The 17,985-nt window shown below is 32.4% G+C and overlaps 3 protein-coding genes across 4 annotated transcripts in view; 1 reads left to right on the top strand and 2 right to left on the bottom strand.

Moving 5' to 3' along the window:
* The window catches only part of LOC111403274 (ras-related protein RABF1-like), an 8,217-nt gene extending 1,787 nt beyond the window's left edge, over positions 1-6,430 (bottom strand). The window contains exons 1-3 of the mRNA XM_023031712.1: positions 6,402-6,430; positions 6,228-6,305; positions 6,024-6,121 (exon numbers count right to left, since the gene is read on the bottom strand). Of these exons, the coding sequence (XP_022887480.1) occupies positions 6,024-6,121; positions 6,228-6,305; positions 6,402-6,430 (205 nt within the window). The remainder of the gene's footprint in view (positions 1-6,023; positions 6,122-6,227; positions 6,306-6,401) is intronic.
* LOC111377645 lies at positions 5,916-8,879 on the bottom strand. The gene is made up of 4 exons (XM_023000804.1): positions 8,530-8,879; positions 8,168-8,445; positions 6,889-6,969; positions 5,916-6,276 (listed from the first exon to the last, which is right to left on the bottom strand). The coding sequence occupies exons 1-3, from the start codon at positions 8,777-8,779 to the stop codon at positions 6,895-6,897; spliced, it is 603 nt and encodes a 200-aa protein (XP_022856572.1). The 5' UTR covers positions 8,780-8,879; the 3' UTR covers positions 5,916-6,276; positions 6,889-6,894.
* A 4,064-nt stretch (positions 8,880-12,943) lies between these two features.
* Positions 12,944-17,700, top strand: LOC111377736 (GDSL esterase/lipase CPRD49-like). 2 transcript variants are annotated; one of them, XM_023000894.1, is made up of 7 exons: positions 12,944-13,199; positions 13,593-13,646; positions 16,008-16,085; positions 16,496-16,636; positions 16,739-16,815; positions 16,898-17,047; positions 17,285-17,700. In XM_023000894.1, the coding sequence occupies exons 1-7, from the start codon at positions 13,089-13,091 to the stop codon at positions 17,496-17,498; spliced, it is 825 nt and encodes a 274-aa protein (XP_022856662.1). In that variant the 5' UTR covers positions 12,944-13,088; the 3' UTR covers positions 17,499-17,700. The 2 variants fall into 2 exon arrangements, with proteins under 2 accessions (XP_022856662.1, XP_022856723.1); XM_023000955.1 differs by lacking the exon at positions 13,593-13,646 and having other exon boundaries at positions 12,946-13,199.
* The last annotated feature ends 285 nt before the right edge of the window (positions 17,701-17,985 follow it).

Consider the following 17,985-nt stretch of genomic DNA (forward strand, 5'->3'; position numbering starts at 1 on the left):
CTTAATGACCAATTTAAAATTTTACTTGAACTTTGGCACTAATATTAACTCCAGAATTGATTAATATTTAGGGAAAAATAAGAAAAGTACCTCATCGCTTCAAGTAGAGTGATTTTTTGCCCATAACATTCACAAACGACGTTTGGAGTTTCAATTTGTTTAAATATGTGAATATAAAATTCTACATGACGGATATTGTATATAAGATTGGCGCTAATAACGTTTACGACTTTCACATAATATAAAATTAGATGTTAAGTGATTTTACAAATTTGTCAAATAACTCTAAGTCAAGTGAAAGTAACATGCAATTTTAATGTTCGTGTTGATGATTTTCATCACGTGAAGACTTATATTTACATATTTAAATAAATTAAAGATCTAGAACCTTGTTTTTTAAAGTTGAGAATCCAAAACGACACTAATTGAAAAGTTAAGGAGCTTCATCCAATATTAAATAATATATAATTATTTACAAATTTTCTAGAATACACTTGTATTTATTAACGCGTCAATTGATTTTTCCAACTAAATACTCTTTGGCGATATACAAATAGTTTCTCACTAAAAAACTAATATGATCATTCAAATTAGGCAAAACGATTGTTGCTGTTACACCTTTTCCAATGAGGTTTTACGCATTGTCAAATGGCAACTACACAGCAAGAGAACTTAGGTCCTCACTCTACATCGTTCTACACGTAGCAATTTGGTAGAAACCCGTGGCCGAGCCCCCACAACTAAGCCACCATGGTCGAGCCCTATTAGCCGAGCTCCCATGAATGAGACGAGGAAGGTAGAGACATCTTAGGGAAGATCTTCATACAAGATCTTGTAACAAGTGGCTAATGTGGCAACTCACTGCATAGGCGGCTCAACTCAATCAACAAGTCTAGTATAGTCTTACATGTCAGGCCTAAGATTTCAAATGGTCATAACATTAAGTACACTTGAGCCTAAATTTGACTGATTGATGCCTATGACAAGAGGCCCTAGCTGCCAAAATAGGCCACGTGTCTTTTCATCCAACGGCTCTTACTCATCATCTTCTAATATAAAAGATCACACTTTGTGTCATTCCAAGGGTAGTGCAAGTTAGTCTTAAGCTATAACTTTGCTCTCTACATTCCTTTACTCCCGATACCGACCCCCCCTTTTTACATTAGAGACTCATGTTAAAAGCCCTCATATACTCATATATTTCTTTCCAAAACTAACTTGACCGTCGAAGAGTGTCCGGCCAGCTCCATCCACACTGGAGAAAGGCCATGTGTGGCTAATGATTTGTCCTAGTATGCAAGACTACGGCTTGCTTGAACATGAGAGGCATTAAGATCTGTTGGTCACATTGAATGTACATTTTTTGATGTCAACAGTTGCTTTTTAGTTTTATCGAATTGTCTGCTAGACAAAGTTGCTAAGAAAAATATGAGTGTCTAATAAATCAGAAATTCTGTTAACTTTGTCAAGTTAGCGAGAATGTTTCGATATTTTAAAAGTGCCAAAAGAAGAAATAGAATCTAATAATGTTAGAAATTTTATAAACTTTATCAAGTTGAGTTATGCTACACTTACAAAGGAGTTGACAAAGTTGGATGACAGAATCATATCCATACAAATTATTTTAAAAACAGATTTTTAAATCATTTGAAATTAATGGCCTGAATTTTCCAGCATACTTTGTAACCCACCCAAGTTTGTACAATTAGCTTTATTGTAAAATTGACTTTGTGTAATTTGACAATAATGTGTAGATAATACAATATTCATATAAAAAGGAAGAGAAAAAATTTGGAAAAACTTTTGAAAAGACAAGGGCGTATTTGTCAAGAAAAAATGTAAAATAAATAAAAATTAACATTACTAAGTAACCAAAAAATTATTCTATGGGGAAATTTTCCACTTTCTATTACTTGAGGCACATTTACTGGAATAAAATTGATTCTCCACGTACTCAATCGTAACTTATTAGTTGTGATATATGATGCACTAACAAGAATACTTATGTCCGATGTACAATTTTTCAAAAAGTATCGATACAATACGTTGCCGCTATGTGATTTGTTTATATAATGTTTAACAGAGTCCAAATCTTTTTTGTTATGGGACCTGATTCATTAAGCTGTCAGGATATTTCTTACTCTTTCGGCTCATTATTCTTACAATATCAAGAAGAATTAGTATGATCTATCTTTGTTGTTTAATTTCCTGTTTTACAAATTGTTCAATATATTGTATTTGCAATATTTTACACGGCATTCACGTATCTAACTTTATGAAGTTAGATTTTGTCTTTTAATTTAGACCACTGTTTAGAATATTGAAGCAAAACACGTTTTCATGAGTATCACTTGATAATCTAGTTGCGACTTCTTCAACAAATTCTATCACAACTAATTGTACGACTATAATTAAAGATTGAGAACTAACTTGTTTATTTTTAAATGTTAGAAAACTAACTTACTACTCAACCAGATATAGTATAATTTAAAGTAAATCCAGCCTTTCATGGGGATATGTACAAGTGGGGAATTGATGCCTTGCTCCAAGCATTGGATGGTCTATTCTGGAGGCATAGACTTTTAGTCTTTTAACAATGTAACAGGATTACAAGATCATCTTTCCAAGTCAGCAATAATCATTTTTAATTAGATCAAGATTAAAGGAACCACTTCATTTCCAATTTTATTGATTAGATAATATTTTGGGCATGTTTGATGCAAATTATTTTTTTTTTTGAATGAATTTTGTGAAAAGTGATTTTTTGGAAGTTTTATTGTTAAAAAAGTAGGAAATTTTTTGAATATACGTTCAAAATTATTTTATTAAAAGAATGTGTGATTACAAATGAATTTGAAAAAAAAAAGATTGTTTTTTTAAAGAATCTGTACCAAACAGTAGTTTATATTAATAAATATAAGCGTGTAGTTTATGTTAATAAATATAAGCGTGTAGTTTATGTTAATAAATATAAGCGTGTAGTTTATGTTAATAAATATAAGCGTGTAGTTTATGTTAATAAATATAAGCGTGTAGTTTATGTTAATAAATATAAGCGTGTAGTTTATGTTAATAAATATAAGCGTGTAGTTTATGTTAATAAATATAAGCGTGTGCAATTCAAAAACATGTGTTGGGAAAATGCATCTTAGTTACGACGTTCATGTGGAATGACTCAAGTTGGATGTCTCGAAATATGATCTTTTCTTTTGAATTTAAAATTTAACTCTTAAAAACTATGGCATAACATTGAAGAGTTTAAGGCTTCAATGTCAATTTAATTACACAAAAAAAAAATAATAATAAGAGGGCTAGAAAATCATAATTTTTATAACAAAGTTCATAAAATTGGTTAGTGAATCTAAAAACCACATTCGTAAAATCGCGATTGAGTTATAGCGGTAAGAGTACTATCAACACGTGTTGAAGAGGATAAAAGCTAGTGATTTTCAACTACAAAGGTCATTAAAATGTCCTCAATAAAATAATAAAGAAGAAATTACAAAAAATGTCCATTTAAATGTCCAAAATTTTTCAATGTCCATTTTTGCAATTTTTTGGATGAGAGTACCCCTAAATAGTTTCCATGACAAACTATATTAAAATGATGTTATTGACATTTCAAATGTTGTTCTCGATATTTGAATCCATTTATATTTCAAAAGTACGCATATCATAATATTAAATGTTCTCGACATTTTAAACATTGTTCTCGACATATTAAATGTCTAAAATGACATTTTATTCCGAATATGATATTTCTTTATACTTTAAATGTTGTTCTCGATATTTCTGTGTTTAACATTAATTATGATCATGTGTAGTATGAAATTATTTATTCTTTCGTTAAGGGTAAAATAGAGAATTTGGTATCAAATTTGGCCATTTTTGCGAAGATTATCAAAAGTGGACATTTTTAAATTGACATGTGTAAAATTTGACATTTTTGCAAATGCCCCTAAAATAAATCTAAAAAATTTCAATTTATAAAGTAAGATGATTTTAACTAAATCTCAATTATTGCATGTATGATGAAGTTCAAAGATAGAATTCTCTTCATTATACCACGCATTTAAGAATATTTGAGCTATATATTTGGTAAGTAGTATTAGATAGAACATAGCAATAGTTTTTTTAATAACAAGACAGTACACCAAATACCAAACTTCATCGAAATAAATCTTGTAAATTGATAAAATAAATAACCAACATACATGAACTTGAGCAAAATAAATAACCAACATACATGAACTTGAGCTACTGATCTTAACAAGATGAATGATAAGTGTATTTTATACATTTATTCAAGATTTTAAAACGATGACATTTAGTTGCTTATTGAATAATTATGGTCTAAATTATTGCATTTGGTGTTAAATAGGTAAAATTCAATGACGGTAGAAGAAATTGAAGGAAATAAGCAAAAATAAACAAAATTGGAGAAAATAGCTAAATTATAAGAGATCCAAAGTTCGGGAACTGAAGTGCAAATACTCAAAAGTTGTGTCGGACCTCACGATGAAGATTCAAGAGTTATCGGAGTCAATTGAATAAATAAAGACATCAAAGGGATGAAATATAATCAAATTATGATCATACATCAAGTTTCAACCGAAGAAATATATGCATCATTTTTAGACTCATATTGAGACCTACTTTTGACATAGCAAATGATCGAATTTGAAAATGATATTTGAAATAAAGTTGTATCCCTTTGAGTTAGATTTCTAGCGCATCTTGAATCGTCTCAATGGGACATCAAAAGAAAAAGTTATGATGAAAAAACTGAAAGTTGTGCAGTGCGATCGAATTGACGATAGCGCGGGATAGCGCCCAAGTGCTATGTTTCCGATTATTTTTTCCCCGAAAGTCAGCGCTTAGGCACTGCATGCGTAGCGGTTAGGCACTACCTGAATTTGTTTGTGTCACTTAAGCGCTAACTCCTTGCGCTTAGGCGTTGCGCTAAGATTGTCTAAGGCGCGTTTATGGGCCGTTTTGAAGTTCATAAAAATCCTACTTTCTACACAAACGGAGAAGGCATCTATAAATACATCTGTCTCACACTTTTGAAGGGATTCTTCATGCATTGAGAGGCAAGATAACATAAAGGAGAATCAAAAGAGAATAATTCAAGATAACAAAACAACAAGCAATTCAAGGGTTGAAAAATAAATTGAAAAGGGAAGAAGACCTTGGTGCAAGATTGATTTCTTATTCTACATTGTTATTCAAAACTCGGTGATATCTTCCATAATAATTTCTTGTTTTTCTTTCATTACTATGAGTAACTAATATAATTTTACGGCGAACAATGCAACTGATTTGGGAACTTTTATTTCTTTTATTTGAGTCCTTGTTCGTTATAATTATATGTGTGAATTTTAATCATATTCTGAATGTTTTGAATTTTCTGGCCAATTATTCAATGATTTTGTGAACAATAATTGCGTAGAGATGCAGATTCTTGTTTAAACCACATATTAAAATTCGGTAAATTAATATAATGTGTAGAGATACTTATATTAATTGCTACGGTCCTTATATGAATTCTTAGAACTATTATTTCGTTTACATAATGTTGATTTGTATAGAAATGTGGAATTGAATCATTTAAATAGGCTCAATGAAAACTTGAGAGGGGTAAATTGAATAACGTAGAAGAAATCGACCGAACACTATTTTAGATTTTATGAATCTCAATATTAGAAGTAAATGTGACCAATAAGTAAAGTTGTTCCGCCCTACTACCCATTTATTATTTGAATGCTCATTCATTTCCTGTTGCACTCACTAACTTTTAATTAGGTAGAATAAAAATCACTTTTAATCATTGTTCTTCTTTATTTTCGTCAAATAGAAGTTACAAATAATAAATTGAGTATTAAAGTATAGTTCTCGTGAGAACGATAATTCGGACTCAAAAAGTTTACTTTACTACTTGTTACGATCCGTCCACTTACGGGATAAAATTGACAACAATGAACTCCAAGACTCGACTCAAAAGAGTAGATTATTGGAAACACCTATTGCAATTCTTGTACTCATTGCAAGTAATGAAACAATATATAGACATTTTGGGGGGCACAAAATGGTGGTGACTACTTCTATGACAGCCTCTGTACTGAGAAAAATAAAAATTAACCTATATATTTGTATGTAAACTCTATAACTACAAAAATGGGACTTTTTTTTTTTTTACTATTCTACTACATCTGTGTATCACTAACTCTTTCACCATCAAGCTACAAATCCCCATTGCATAAACCTGTAAAAAGCCTAAGTCGTGATTAGTGCAATGTATAAATCTGAATTTTAAGAAAAGAGCGGCAGCACATGAATAAAACATTCAAATGAATGGAAAACATTATTGAAGTTCTGGCTGGCTCAATCGGCTTTAATACTGTGGCCCTAATCCACTAATTTGGTTCATTGAGTTGAATAATCCCAATTCACATGGGCAAATTATTTTTGTGAAAAAAAAAAATAACAAAATCGCCGACCCCATCTCCCTCCTCCTCCCTAATTAATGGACCATCATTAATGGGGTGATCGAGTTGATGGAGTAGGTGAGGGCGAAGGCTTTTGGCCACAAGTTCGATTCCCCCTACCAACACTTTATCGATCGAGCCTGTTGCACAGAGATTGCCTATTGCGATTTACCTGACTGATGTGGTTTGCAGGGTATTACATCAACTCGAGGGTTTATCTAGTGCGCACTCGAAGGGTAGCAGCTGCGGGTTCCCCCATCATTAAAAAAAAAAAAAGGACCATCATTGTATCTTTTGCTACAAAATACTAGTCGATGGTCCTGTGAATGACTCAATTAATTTTACAACTATACCTACATCTATGACCATGACATAAAGATTAATTCTGTGGAAGTATTACCTGAAACTAGGAATTGCACTTGTCCAATCCTTTTTGGATTATTTTTTGATATCTTGGAAATCCATTCTTCCATGCGGATACCTGCGCTCATGTGACATCGTGTAACTTAGCCATTGTCCACTCCTAAATATTGTTGTTTATGTTTTTATTTATTCAATTATATGACAAACAAAATGAACTTGATGTCTTCCGTAATTCTGTCCATTACAATTTAATTTAATATATTAAACATAAACTTAGGTGTAAATCATGCTTTAACAGAAAGAAGGCAAATAAAATGACTTGTTTTCATAGTAGACAGATTATTATTATTTGTTTGAGATGAATCACGGTCTTTTCTACAAGAAAGTTCGAAGTGTCAGTGTCACCAAAGTTTGGAATTGATAGGCTTTTGTCCATTCACAGTAAAAGATAGAGAGATGAGCAGATTGACCGATTATAGTTTTGTTTGGGACTCCTTACATTTGAAATTTCTTCGAAAGTATAAGTCTCTGTTTTGAAAATTTAAAAAGATTTATAAAGAAAAATAGTAAGAAGATAATAATGAGTTTTACAAAATGCATGAATTTAACAGAATTTACTGAATTTATACACTAAGTTATAAATGTGTAATTGAAATTAATGTTTCGTGTCAACATAATTTACATATTAGTATATAGAAGGATGCTAAAATTTTTGTTTTCTAGAAACAAAATAAAAAATGCCCCATTGAATTAAACGAGACAAAATTCAGTATAAATTAGAATTATTTGCTGACACACGCTAAACTTTTGAAAAGAGATAATCGTATTCTTCAATTATGCGAACCCCTCTTTACTTTTGATTAAAAAAAAGATAAAGTAAATTTTTATAAAAATTGATTAAATGTATGGTTAAAAAGTTAATAAAAATTATGAGTCTCACGATATAATTTATTAAAAATGAGTTTGAGAAAAAAATATTATAAAAAATGGGGTCAAACATGGCTAAATGTGAGTAGAGAAGTTATAAAATTATTCTTAAATATTTTTATTAGTTTCAACATTCAAAACTTGTCCAAACCGTTAACATTTTGCCGGACCATTTGGTGAAGCCAAGTCAAAGAAGAAATTATTCAAAAAATTGGCTTGTGGACCCCAAGTGTGTTGCAGGCTGGAAATTCCCCCACCCCATTTTAAATAATAAAATATGTATTTTTTTATAAAAAAATCTGAATTGACCAAAAGCCCCCTGATCATTCAATTAATTACCATTTGATAAATCAAAGACAAGGGTGGATGCAATGAGATTTGAGACTTACAGCTTCAATATCAATTCTGTAAACAAGAAGCTTTCTTCTTTCTCTGCAACTAATCCGGTACGCTGCACCTACATGCGCCATGGCCATAGCCAATGAGCAAACGAACAAAGCCACTTCTGTAGCTCGATCAGATGGTCCTCCATCGATCCTCGAATTGCTGCTAAACACATACGAAGCCTTCAACGATACAAACACCAACGACGAAACCGAACACGCGGTAGCAATTCCCAAATAGGGACCTCTTGAAAGCTTTGGACCATCACAAAAACTATAGACACCTAAACAAATAAGCAAAATCGTGATTACTGAATGAACATTTTATCTAAATGCATGTTTGATAAAAAAAAGACGTGAGAACATACATAATATAATAGCCGATCGAACAATGGATATGATAGGAATATCAACGAGTGAGTACCGATAGTCATAGTTGTTTAGATACGAAGAAAGGGTTTGGTGGGTTAGTAGTGAGGAAGAAAAAGAAACCGAGAACAGGATCGATGGTATAAGGGCATCGGCAATGGCTAGAAAAATTGGTGCTGAGAATAAGAGTAGAGATATTAACATGGTGATCAAGAAAAAAAGAGTTTTGATCCATCTTAGAATTCTCATTGTTTTCTCCTCTAATTTAGAGAATCCCAACTGTTTTTGGCAGTTGGGAAAATTGTATCTGTGTCTTTTGTGGGCTAAGAACTGGAGATTATGACGAGGGAAAGTAGAAGGGGCAAGGCTTAAAAAAGAAAGGAAAAAAATAAAATAAAATAAATAAATAAATAAAATGGAAGCCTAAATGCCGGCCGAGGTTCGATGTTTTTGGACAATAACATGGCTATTGACAGGAGGGAGGTATTCGGTCAAATAGAGGAGGCTTGTCGTGTAGTTCTACGTGTCATGTGGACTAACAGCGATACCTAATAAAATTCTCAACTAGAATCAAATTTCATATTAAAAAGTATTTAAGTATGAAGTTTTAAACAGAAATTGGAGAAAACATTAGCCTGTTTGATATGTATCATGTGGGACATAATTGAAAAGAACAAGAAAAATGCTTGTTTATTTAGGTTGTTTGGTGATGGAAGATTGTCATATACAAGTATGAGAGAGTGCGTCTATTTTATTGTTATCAAGTTGTCTATAGTTTTCGATTTTGTAATACATTCAAAACTTATTTGTTATGATATTTTTTAAAATAAGGTTATACTTAAAATATAAAACTCGAAACTCATTTTTGATGTTTTGAGTATTTTGAGTGAAAAGTCTAAAAACACTCAAAATATGATAAATAAGTTAAATTCTAAAAAATTAAATTTTCTATAAATTCTAAAAATATATATATAATTTCTAAAAAAATATATAAATTTTAAAACAAAATAAAACTTTAATAAAAATAAAAATGTCTTTAATAAAAATAAAAATGTTTTTATCCAAACTAAAAAGGGGTTTAATATTTCATGAAAACTTTCTCCCAATTTAGTATTCTGTGAAATATATGATCCCCCGTCCTATATATGACATTGAAATTATTCTATCCAAAAATTCCATTAATTTTCAATTTTTTGTGTATCAATTGTTTGTTAGTAATAAAACATCGATTATATTAATTTTTGATTGAATTATATAAGATGGCCAACGTATAGCATGTTGAAAGAAAAATGGACTTTGCTGGACGGACAGGGCCATGTGGCCTTGTCCGTTCAGGGTGCTAAATTGGCACCCCCTCCAATATGGAGCACCAATTAGGCCCCCTGTTTGGACAGGACATACGTGGCTCTGTCCAAACAGAATTATCTAAGAAAAATTAACTTGTTCTCAAATTCTGAAATTTTACTGATTTTGTTTACATTTTCTCTAGTCTTCTCCACTTGTCCTGCTAAGAAATGTTTGCATAATTAATAAAAACTCTTCAACACTTCTAATAATTGATTAGAAAAACGTTAATTATTCGAAGTTTGTGATTAATCAAGCGGGTATGGTGGAACCGATTTCTCAAGGCAATCATGTGCCCACATGCAACATTTTTGTCCTTCTCAATCTTCATAATTATTTTCTTAATAATTATAAGAAAAGTATTCTTATAAAAAGAACATAGAATCATGTATAGGATCATAGAGGTAAATAAGATCCTTTGTTTGATGAACTATGTTTATTGTTATCGCATTCCCCTCTTCATTGGCTGAATTATCTAGTCGAATACTATATCATAATTAACACTTAGAAGTTTGAATATGTTTAGTTGATTTCTATCAACTGAAAAAACTAAGTGCTTGTTTGGTAGAGATTTTGTTAATTAACTTTTTAACCGTTAAGAATAAAGTGGATCCTACCTATAACAGAAGAATTCAGAAATGACGGCTGAAATAGTGAAATAATGGTTAAAAAATTGATGTTAATTGGATTAAAATCTTGGATTAATTGGACTAAACTTGTCTGATTTAATTGAATTTTATGAATTTTTGTCTATCCATCCTCAAAAATAAAAATTATTGTTGTAATAAAATATTTTATTTGGTCCGATATATGCAAGTAGTTGGCTAATTAATATTTTCAACAATCTCGTGTCATTGCCTTGATCACTTGTACGAAATTACTACACGTTTTTCAATATGAAATAAAGTCATAAAAAGGTAATAGACAAAAAATGGTTTCACGTTTTCTTCCATCTGTTTGAATTGCTTAGCAGCCTAAATGAATTTTGAGTCAAACGAGATTTCTTGAAACTTTGCTTTCATCATAGACTGCATGTGAAGTCAAATTCTTGGCCAACTTTAGACTGAACTACATGGAGGATGGGAGAACTTGTTTATGTTCAGCTCGTATTTGTCTTTAACTCATTTTTCACATATTTTAGTTTATAAGTATTATTCACCTATCTTTATTTATTTATAATTTAAATTATTTATAAACACTTTCCAAATATCATCATAATACTATTTTTGTGTATTGAATTGAATAGTGGCCTAACACTAATGTTCATGCAATGAAGAATTTAATGCCCCCACGAGTATGACACAATAGTAAAGCAAGAGGATTTCACACGGAGTATCGGAGGTTCGAATCCCAGCGACAGAGAGAAGGCAACATTTATATTGGAAGGCAGTTGTCTTGTGGAAACAAAGTTATGGTACGCTTTGTCGCCCCTCCGGGGGTCCTGTCAGCACGTCGTAAAGAAAAGTCTACAGGGAGGAGAACCGCATTTTGAATGTCCGATTTAAGTGTGTATAAGTTGTATCTGCGTCCGGATTTACCTGGGTGGCAAACTAGTGGGGAAGGTCGTCACTTCTCAAAATTAGTCAGAAGAAATTTGGACACTTGAGCTATCAAAAAAAAAAAAAAAGAATTTAATTGAAACGAGGATCTAAATAATATAGTTGATATCATTTAACAATTTAATTAAAATTTAATGAGCGTGTAGTTTGTTGTATCATACTTTATTTCACCATCAAACACTACACATTGAATCAATTATGCCCTTTTGTGTTATTATATCGAATAAAGTGGCATTGTTCCTTACAATGTACCAAACATATGTCTTTGCAGTATTTGTAATGTGTGTCAGGTCCAAATTTAATTATAGAACCGTTCTAGTTTGGTTTCATTTGGTTCAGTTCAGTTCTCGAGTTCCGTACTATAATTAAAAATTTCTTTAATATTTACAAAACTACAATAATTCAACTAATGAGATGTTCGATCTTAAAGCTTATAAAATAATGTAGTTCAATTTTTTTTATGTCTTTATATCCATCTTTGTTGACTTCTTTAAAGATTTGATTGTTAATATGACATGAAGAGGAAGATAGCGAGCTCACAATAATTAATAGAGGCGTTATCGAACTTCAATTCGATTTCTTCAGAACTGTAGAAACGATACTAGGCAGAATAATGGATTTGAGTAAAACTTAGGTCAACTTGATTAAGTTGGACTTGAACTAAAAAATAGAGAAAAAAAATCATATTTTTGGGTTTGAGCTAAATTAATCAGTTAGCAAATTTATTTTTTAAAAATAATTTGACTTATTTAAAATAATTTAGTTAATTAATCTAGAACCTAGAATCGAACCAAATTCGTCAGTTTTCAATTCAGGTACCCGTTCGAGTATTTAATTTAAGAAAAACCACTCGATTTGGTTTAATTTGGTTCGGGTTTGTTCGATCAGTTCGATTCGAGAATTTTGTCTAACCCTAATAGAAACAAGAACAAAAATCCTATCACATGGACCATAAATTAAAAGACTCACAACAATTTTTCCATCCAAATATAAGTGAGCATGTCGTTTCCAATAGGAGATGCGTGAAGGGGATGCATACAATTGCATTAAAGTTTGAGATGGGTTGGCACTGTTTATCCCATAAAGTCTGTCATTTTCAATGTGGGAAGGTAAGAAGTAATTAAGATGCTTGAATGGTTTGGTGTGTTATTAACTTCATAGGATATCCCTTGTATGTGTGTTATACCCCATTCACGAATCGTGTACTGGTCAAAACCATACAATGTCATGATTCTCTTAACAGGCAATCGACATGTTTAGTTTTAGGCCTCGTTTGTTTTTTATTCTTTGGCCACAAAAATGAAAAATATGACTATTATTTATCATATTAAGTCATCATATTTGACTTCCTCTTTCTTGTGTGGGTTCGCTACTATATTTTTTATTCTCATTCTTATAGGAATGAAAATCAAATGGGGCTTAATATTTTAATCCTCTCGACTATGTAGTAAGTAAAAGTAATTTTTTTCTTTTTTTCGAACGCCATTAGAATGGTCGATGGAGTTATAACATTTTCTACCACCAATAAACTGGCATGCGGGCCATGGCCCGAGTTCTTGTCTATTGACTCGGTTTCTCATCGTTCAATCCGATCCTCCCTTCTATAGACAGAACTGCACAAAATCTCCCAGGAAATAGAAAGTGAAGAAGAAAAAATGGTGGGACCAAAGAGGCCACTGTTTGTGTTGTTTGGATCATCCATAGTTCAGCTTAGTTTCAGCAATGGCGGATGGGGTGCCATACTTTCCGATATCTACGCTCGTAAAGTAAAATTTCTCTCTCTCTCTCTCTCTTTCACACACACTCGCGATCATACGGACTCGTAATCTTTTTCGTACCTAGGACGATGATTAATATGTGCATTTAAACTTGTATTGCAAATTTCGTTTCTTGGAATGTATTTGTGATTATTTGACAAAATATTTGATCAGATGGTATATGTGCTGTTAGTTCTTCGATTAGTGCGTGCCGGGTATTTGTTTATTTACAGATTGGTTAGGTCCTTCTCTTGTTTCTAAAAGATCGAGGGATCTTAATTGTTTGGTTATTTTATTTTATGTATTTGCAAGTCTTATGGGAATGTTGATCAATTTTCTAATAATTAACATTCTTGCACATCTTAAAAAATTATATTTTGACCTAACCTTATTCTGCATCAGCAATCTCCCTGGCATCCCTTCATGTTTTTCAATGACTCAATGCTTATTCGAGAGGTACATATTTATTTAAATTATTTCAATACCCCTTCACTTCACCCGTGCACGAATTTTATATATAGGTGGCGACCAAACTTGAACCCACGGCATTAGAGCCCGTACAGGTCCAGGTCCTGGATTCAAGTTTAACAATGTAGAATACTCCATATTAGAGCATAGATAGTTGAAACCTAAAAACTCCTATGAGAGAACTTTTCTTTCACTAGGCGTGTAATGGTTTGGGGAGAAAATATGTCACTGTGATAGTCTCAAAGATATTGATTCTGATGTTTTATGTTACAAATGATAAACTGCTGTCTACATTCACAGGACTTCTGGAATCAAAGACTATAATTTATCTAACTAGTTGTAGTAGTAGTGTAGATAAAGGAATCCAAACCTATCTTTCAGTTCTTTCACAAAAATTAAGTATCCGCACTCAAGTTCTCTCACCATTTCTGGTGTTTGTCATATTTTAGTTCTTAAACAAAAATTACACAGATTTATTTCTAAGCTCTCAAAGCAAAAAAAAAATATATATTCCTGAACAATAGATTTAGTTTTGGGCTAACCAAGCAATATATCAGTTGCCACATTTTCTTGTAAACTAGCCCCCGATTGAACTTTCTCTCCAACTGTAAGCTAACTGATGGAGTTTTCTTGAAAATACTCTCATCGCTATTCAGAACATTAATTTTGAAATAACTCGACTGCTTGTTATATATGGAACAATTGAAGTCGTGTTTTTTCTGCTTTGTTTAGTCCTGTTCGAATGCTCCTGGTTTTTTCCCCCTTTATTTTCTTTAAGATGATATTCCACTAGGGGTACATTGCCAGGTCTGGAACTTGGGCCATCCTGCCTGTTCATTCAATTCAAATTGATATGCTGCAGGATTTGTATCAGCTCGTGCTCAAGCATGTAGACATTTTCTTGATGTCTTTAAATCTACTTTTACCTCCAGAAATGAACTTGCAGTAAGATGACATCGAAATTATTGTGGTTCGCACTATGGAAAGCATGACAAAAATGAGTTCATATTTTGTCTTATTTCCTCTACGATCTCAATTCTGAAGTCACTATATTGCATTCCATATCAGAAAACGCTTATCTTCTCCTGTTCATAGTACATCTTAACTCTGAATCCTGTTTCTTTCGCATCATTCAACTTCAACCAGCTAAACATGTGAAATCACTGAAACTTGTCTAAGTTATTTGAAGATATTATAGTATTAAAACAATAGTGTATGGAACATGTGCCCCTCACTTCATTATCTATAAAAACTGAAATCAGGATAAATGACAATGTCATACAAGTAAAAATAATTTTTGTCTTTAATTGTATTGATGGTTCGTTCCAAAACAAAAGCATTATTAGATTTCTTACTGTTATGAAAAAAAAGTGATTCGTGATGTTCACTAGTTGGGGCATGAGAAATATTAGCAGTATCTTCCCCTTAAGAAGGTTCTCATATAGAGGAAAAGAAAAAAATATATCCCGCATTGGTAGTAAAGGGCTCTCAGTTAATTGTGCACATTATAGCGAGTTTTGCATCAGATGATGTATGATTTTAGAATAAACGATAATGAAAATTCAAAGTTGCAGTTATGGATTTACCTTTCATATGTTACAGTAGCTATCCTTTGTTCAGTCATTGCATCGGACCATTTGCTGATATCCATCTTATGTCATGAACTTTGTAAAAGTCCTCATATCATGTTTAACTATTCTAAAATTTCACTAATAAACTTGTCTACTGTCTACTAAATTTTGTCCATATTGCTAATGTCTGTCTCTGTTATCGAGGTCATGAGGCTTGTTATGGAAGAACCGTGGAGCTAAAATTCCATGATAGAAAATGTTTCATTTAAGAACTGAATTCGTCTTCTCATGATGTAATGTCCTTTTAAATGTACACTTCTATTTTCATCTGCTGAAGTCTTTATATGTCGTCCTAAGTTATCCGCCTTCCATATTGATGAACTGTGTGTCATGCCAACAGAACACCTTCCCCCCTCCCCCACCTCAAGAAGATGATTATTTGTTGAAAATTACGAACCTTAAATTCCTAATAACTTGTGATTATATTTCTTCCATGCTTTGGAGAACAGTATGTTTCCTGCATGTGCAATTAGTGACTCCTGATTTGAAATAAAAAGACTGTTGCTGAAACATATATATAAATCTAAGCCTAATAATGAAAGCTAGTTATTTTCTTATTTTATTTCTGTGCAATTGATGTGCTTTGTGCACGCAATCTTGAACTATTTTGTTATTTTATGCATATAGTTTAGTCAAGAATTTCTGTGAATATGTGCAAATAGGCGTGTTGCATATTTAACTTAACTACATCATTAGCTTCTCCATTTACCCCATGTAGGCCGATGTAATCTCACGAGGCTACTACGGTTGGAATTCACGACGAGCCATCCAAGTCCTCGATCAAGTTTTTCCAAAGGTGTGCTACCAATAACTGCTTTTAAAGTTCAAATGATATATATTGAAAAATTCATTTCGATTATATTTGTTGCTTTATCTGCGACTTAAAAATGAATAAATACTCAATGCAATGGTGTGGAAACTCACTGACATATAAAACACGATAAACTGATTTATGCATTAGCTTTTGACTAGTGCTCTGTAGTCAATGTTTAGAGATATTCAACAGAGTAACAGATTATGAAGATTTCCCTGAGAATGAAACATGTATTATGAAACTGATTAATTTGGTAAAATCCTTCTTAGAGTGATGAGTTTCTATAATCGGCAAAAAATTGTTAATCCTTCTTTGACATCCCTTTTAGATGTTATACTAAAATCATTGATTGGCTGTGGTCTGATACTGAACCCGGCGTTTTTCTTTCTCAGGATGCTGCCATTCAGCCATCATTGGTGATAGTATATTTTGGGGGTAATGATTCTATGGGACCTCACTCATCTGGACTAGGTCCTCACGTTCCACTTCCAGAGTATATTGAAAACATGAAAAAAATAGCAATCCATCTCAAGGTAAAGTGTTTGTCTCTGTGAAGTAGTATTAAATGAACTTTGAGTTGTGACTTGTAGGTGTTAGTGTCAACATATCTATATTCTGATTAAAATATATTTCAGAGCCTTTCGGATACAATTCGCATAATCTTTCTGGGTTGCCCACCTGTCAACGAGGCTAAGCTTCGTGAAACCAGAAGGTACTATTTTGACTGACTACTACCTGTCTCTGGTATAACGATGGCATTTATTTCCTTTTAACGTATTTTGTTTCGAAAACAGTCCATACCTCAGCGAGCTTGTTCGAACAAATGAATTATGCCGGAATTATTCAGAAGCTTGTATAGAGTTGTGCGAGGAGTTGCATATAAAGGTTGTTGATCTTTGGACTGCGATTCAGAAACGAGAAGACTGGTTGAATGCTTGCTTTACGTAAGTACAATACCTTGTGTCAAATTGAACTCGACTCTCCGGACTTGCTCATAATTTCTGTTTATGAAACCATAACAAGCTTGCCAAGAAGACTTGATTAAGCTTAAGCCTGAAAAAAAAGCTTAGAAGTACTTGAATGTATTTTTTAATTAAAGCTTAAAAGTTACCATTAAGTTACATTTGGTCAATCTTGCTAATAATCCTAATCATCATTTTTTCTCCTTTCTCCTTCACCAGCGATGGAGTTCACTTGTCTGCTGAGGGAAGTAAGATAGTCGTGGAAGAAATACTCAAGGTGCTGAAGGAAGCTGAATGGGAGCCATCACTCCATTGGAAATCCATGCCTACGGAATTCGCAGAGGATTCTCCATATGATCTAGTTGCTTCTGATGGAAAAACCACCTTAAATCCGTCTGAATGGACTTTTCACAGAGAAATTCAATGGGACTGACTAGGTTAGGTTGTCTAATTCCTTTTGAGTCGATGGTGTTTCATGTTTCTAAAATGCTATAGTTCTGAGAAAATTATATGGAACTGCACTGGCTTCATTTTATCTATGATTCACCATGTATTGGTAAACAAATTCAAATCGCATAAGAAGCTTCACCGGCATGGTGTCATCGTGAATGAAGTGGAACTGCTTGATTCCTAGATGATGCTACTCCATATATGAACAACTACACAACATGATGATCATGTATATAAGCCATTCTTAATTTATCACATACAAAAACCCATATAAAATTAGTCTGAAAAATGGATCTAACAAAGAAATACACAACATGATGATCGTGTATATATGCACACTATCAAGTCATCTCACACAAGAACCCATATAAATTTAGTCTAAAAATACGATCAAACAAATTCAAATCGCATAAGAAGCTTTACCGTGTCGTACATTTCCCCCTTTCGAGAATGAAGTGGAACTGCTCGAA

Source organism: Olea europaea, chromosome 1 (genome assembly GCF_002742605.1).
Source record: "Olea europaea var. sylvestris chromosome 1, O_europaea_v1, whole genome shotgun sequence".
In the NCBI taxonomy this organism is placed as follows: Eukaryota; Viridiplantae; Streptophyta; class Magnoliopsida; order Lamiales; family Oleaceae; genus Olea; species Olea europaea.

Bases quoted from the DNA above. Each gene is read 5' to 3' on its own strand.
- LOC111377645 (XM_023000804.1), bottom strand. From the start codon at position 8,779: ATGAGAATTCTAAGATGGATCAAAACTCTTTTTTTCTTGATCACCATG. The intron at 8,446-8,529 runs GTATGTTCTCAC...TTATTTGTTTAG, and splicing joins TCGATCGGCTATTATATTAT to GTGTCTATAGTTTTTGTGAT. The intron at 6,970-8,167 runs GTAAGTCTCAAA...ACATGAGCGCAG, and splicing joins ACAGAATTGATATTGAAGCT to GTATCCGCATGGAAGAATGG.
- LOC111377736 (XM_023000894.1), top strand. From the start codon at position 13,089: ATGGTGGGACCAAAGAGGCCACTGTTTGTGTTGTTTGGATCATCCATA. The intron at 13,200-13,592 runs GTAAAATTTCTC...ATTCTGCATCAG, and splicing joins CCGATATCTACGCTCGTAAA to CAATCTCCCTGGCATCCCTT. The intron at 13,647-16,007 runs GTACATATTTAT...TACCCCATGTAG, and splicing joins ACTCAATGCTTATTCGAGAG to GCCGATGTAATCTCACGAGG.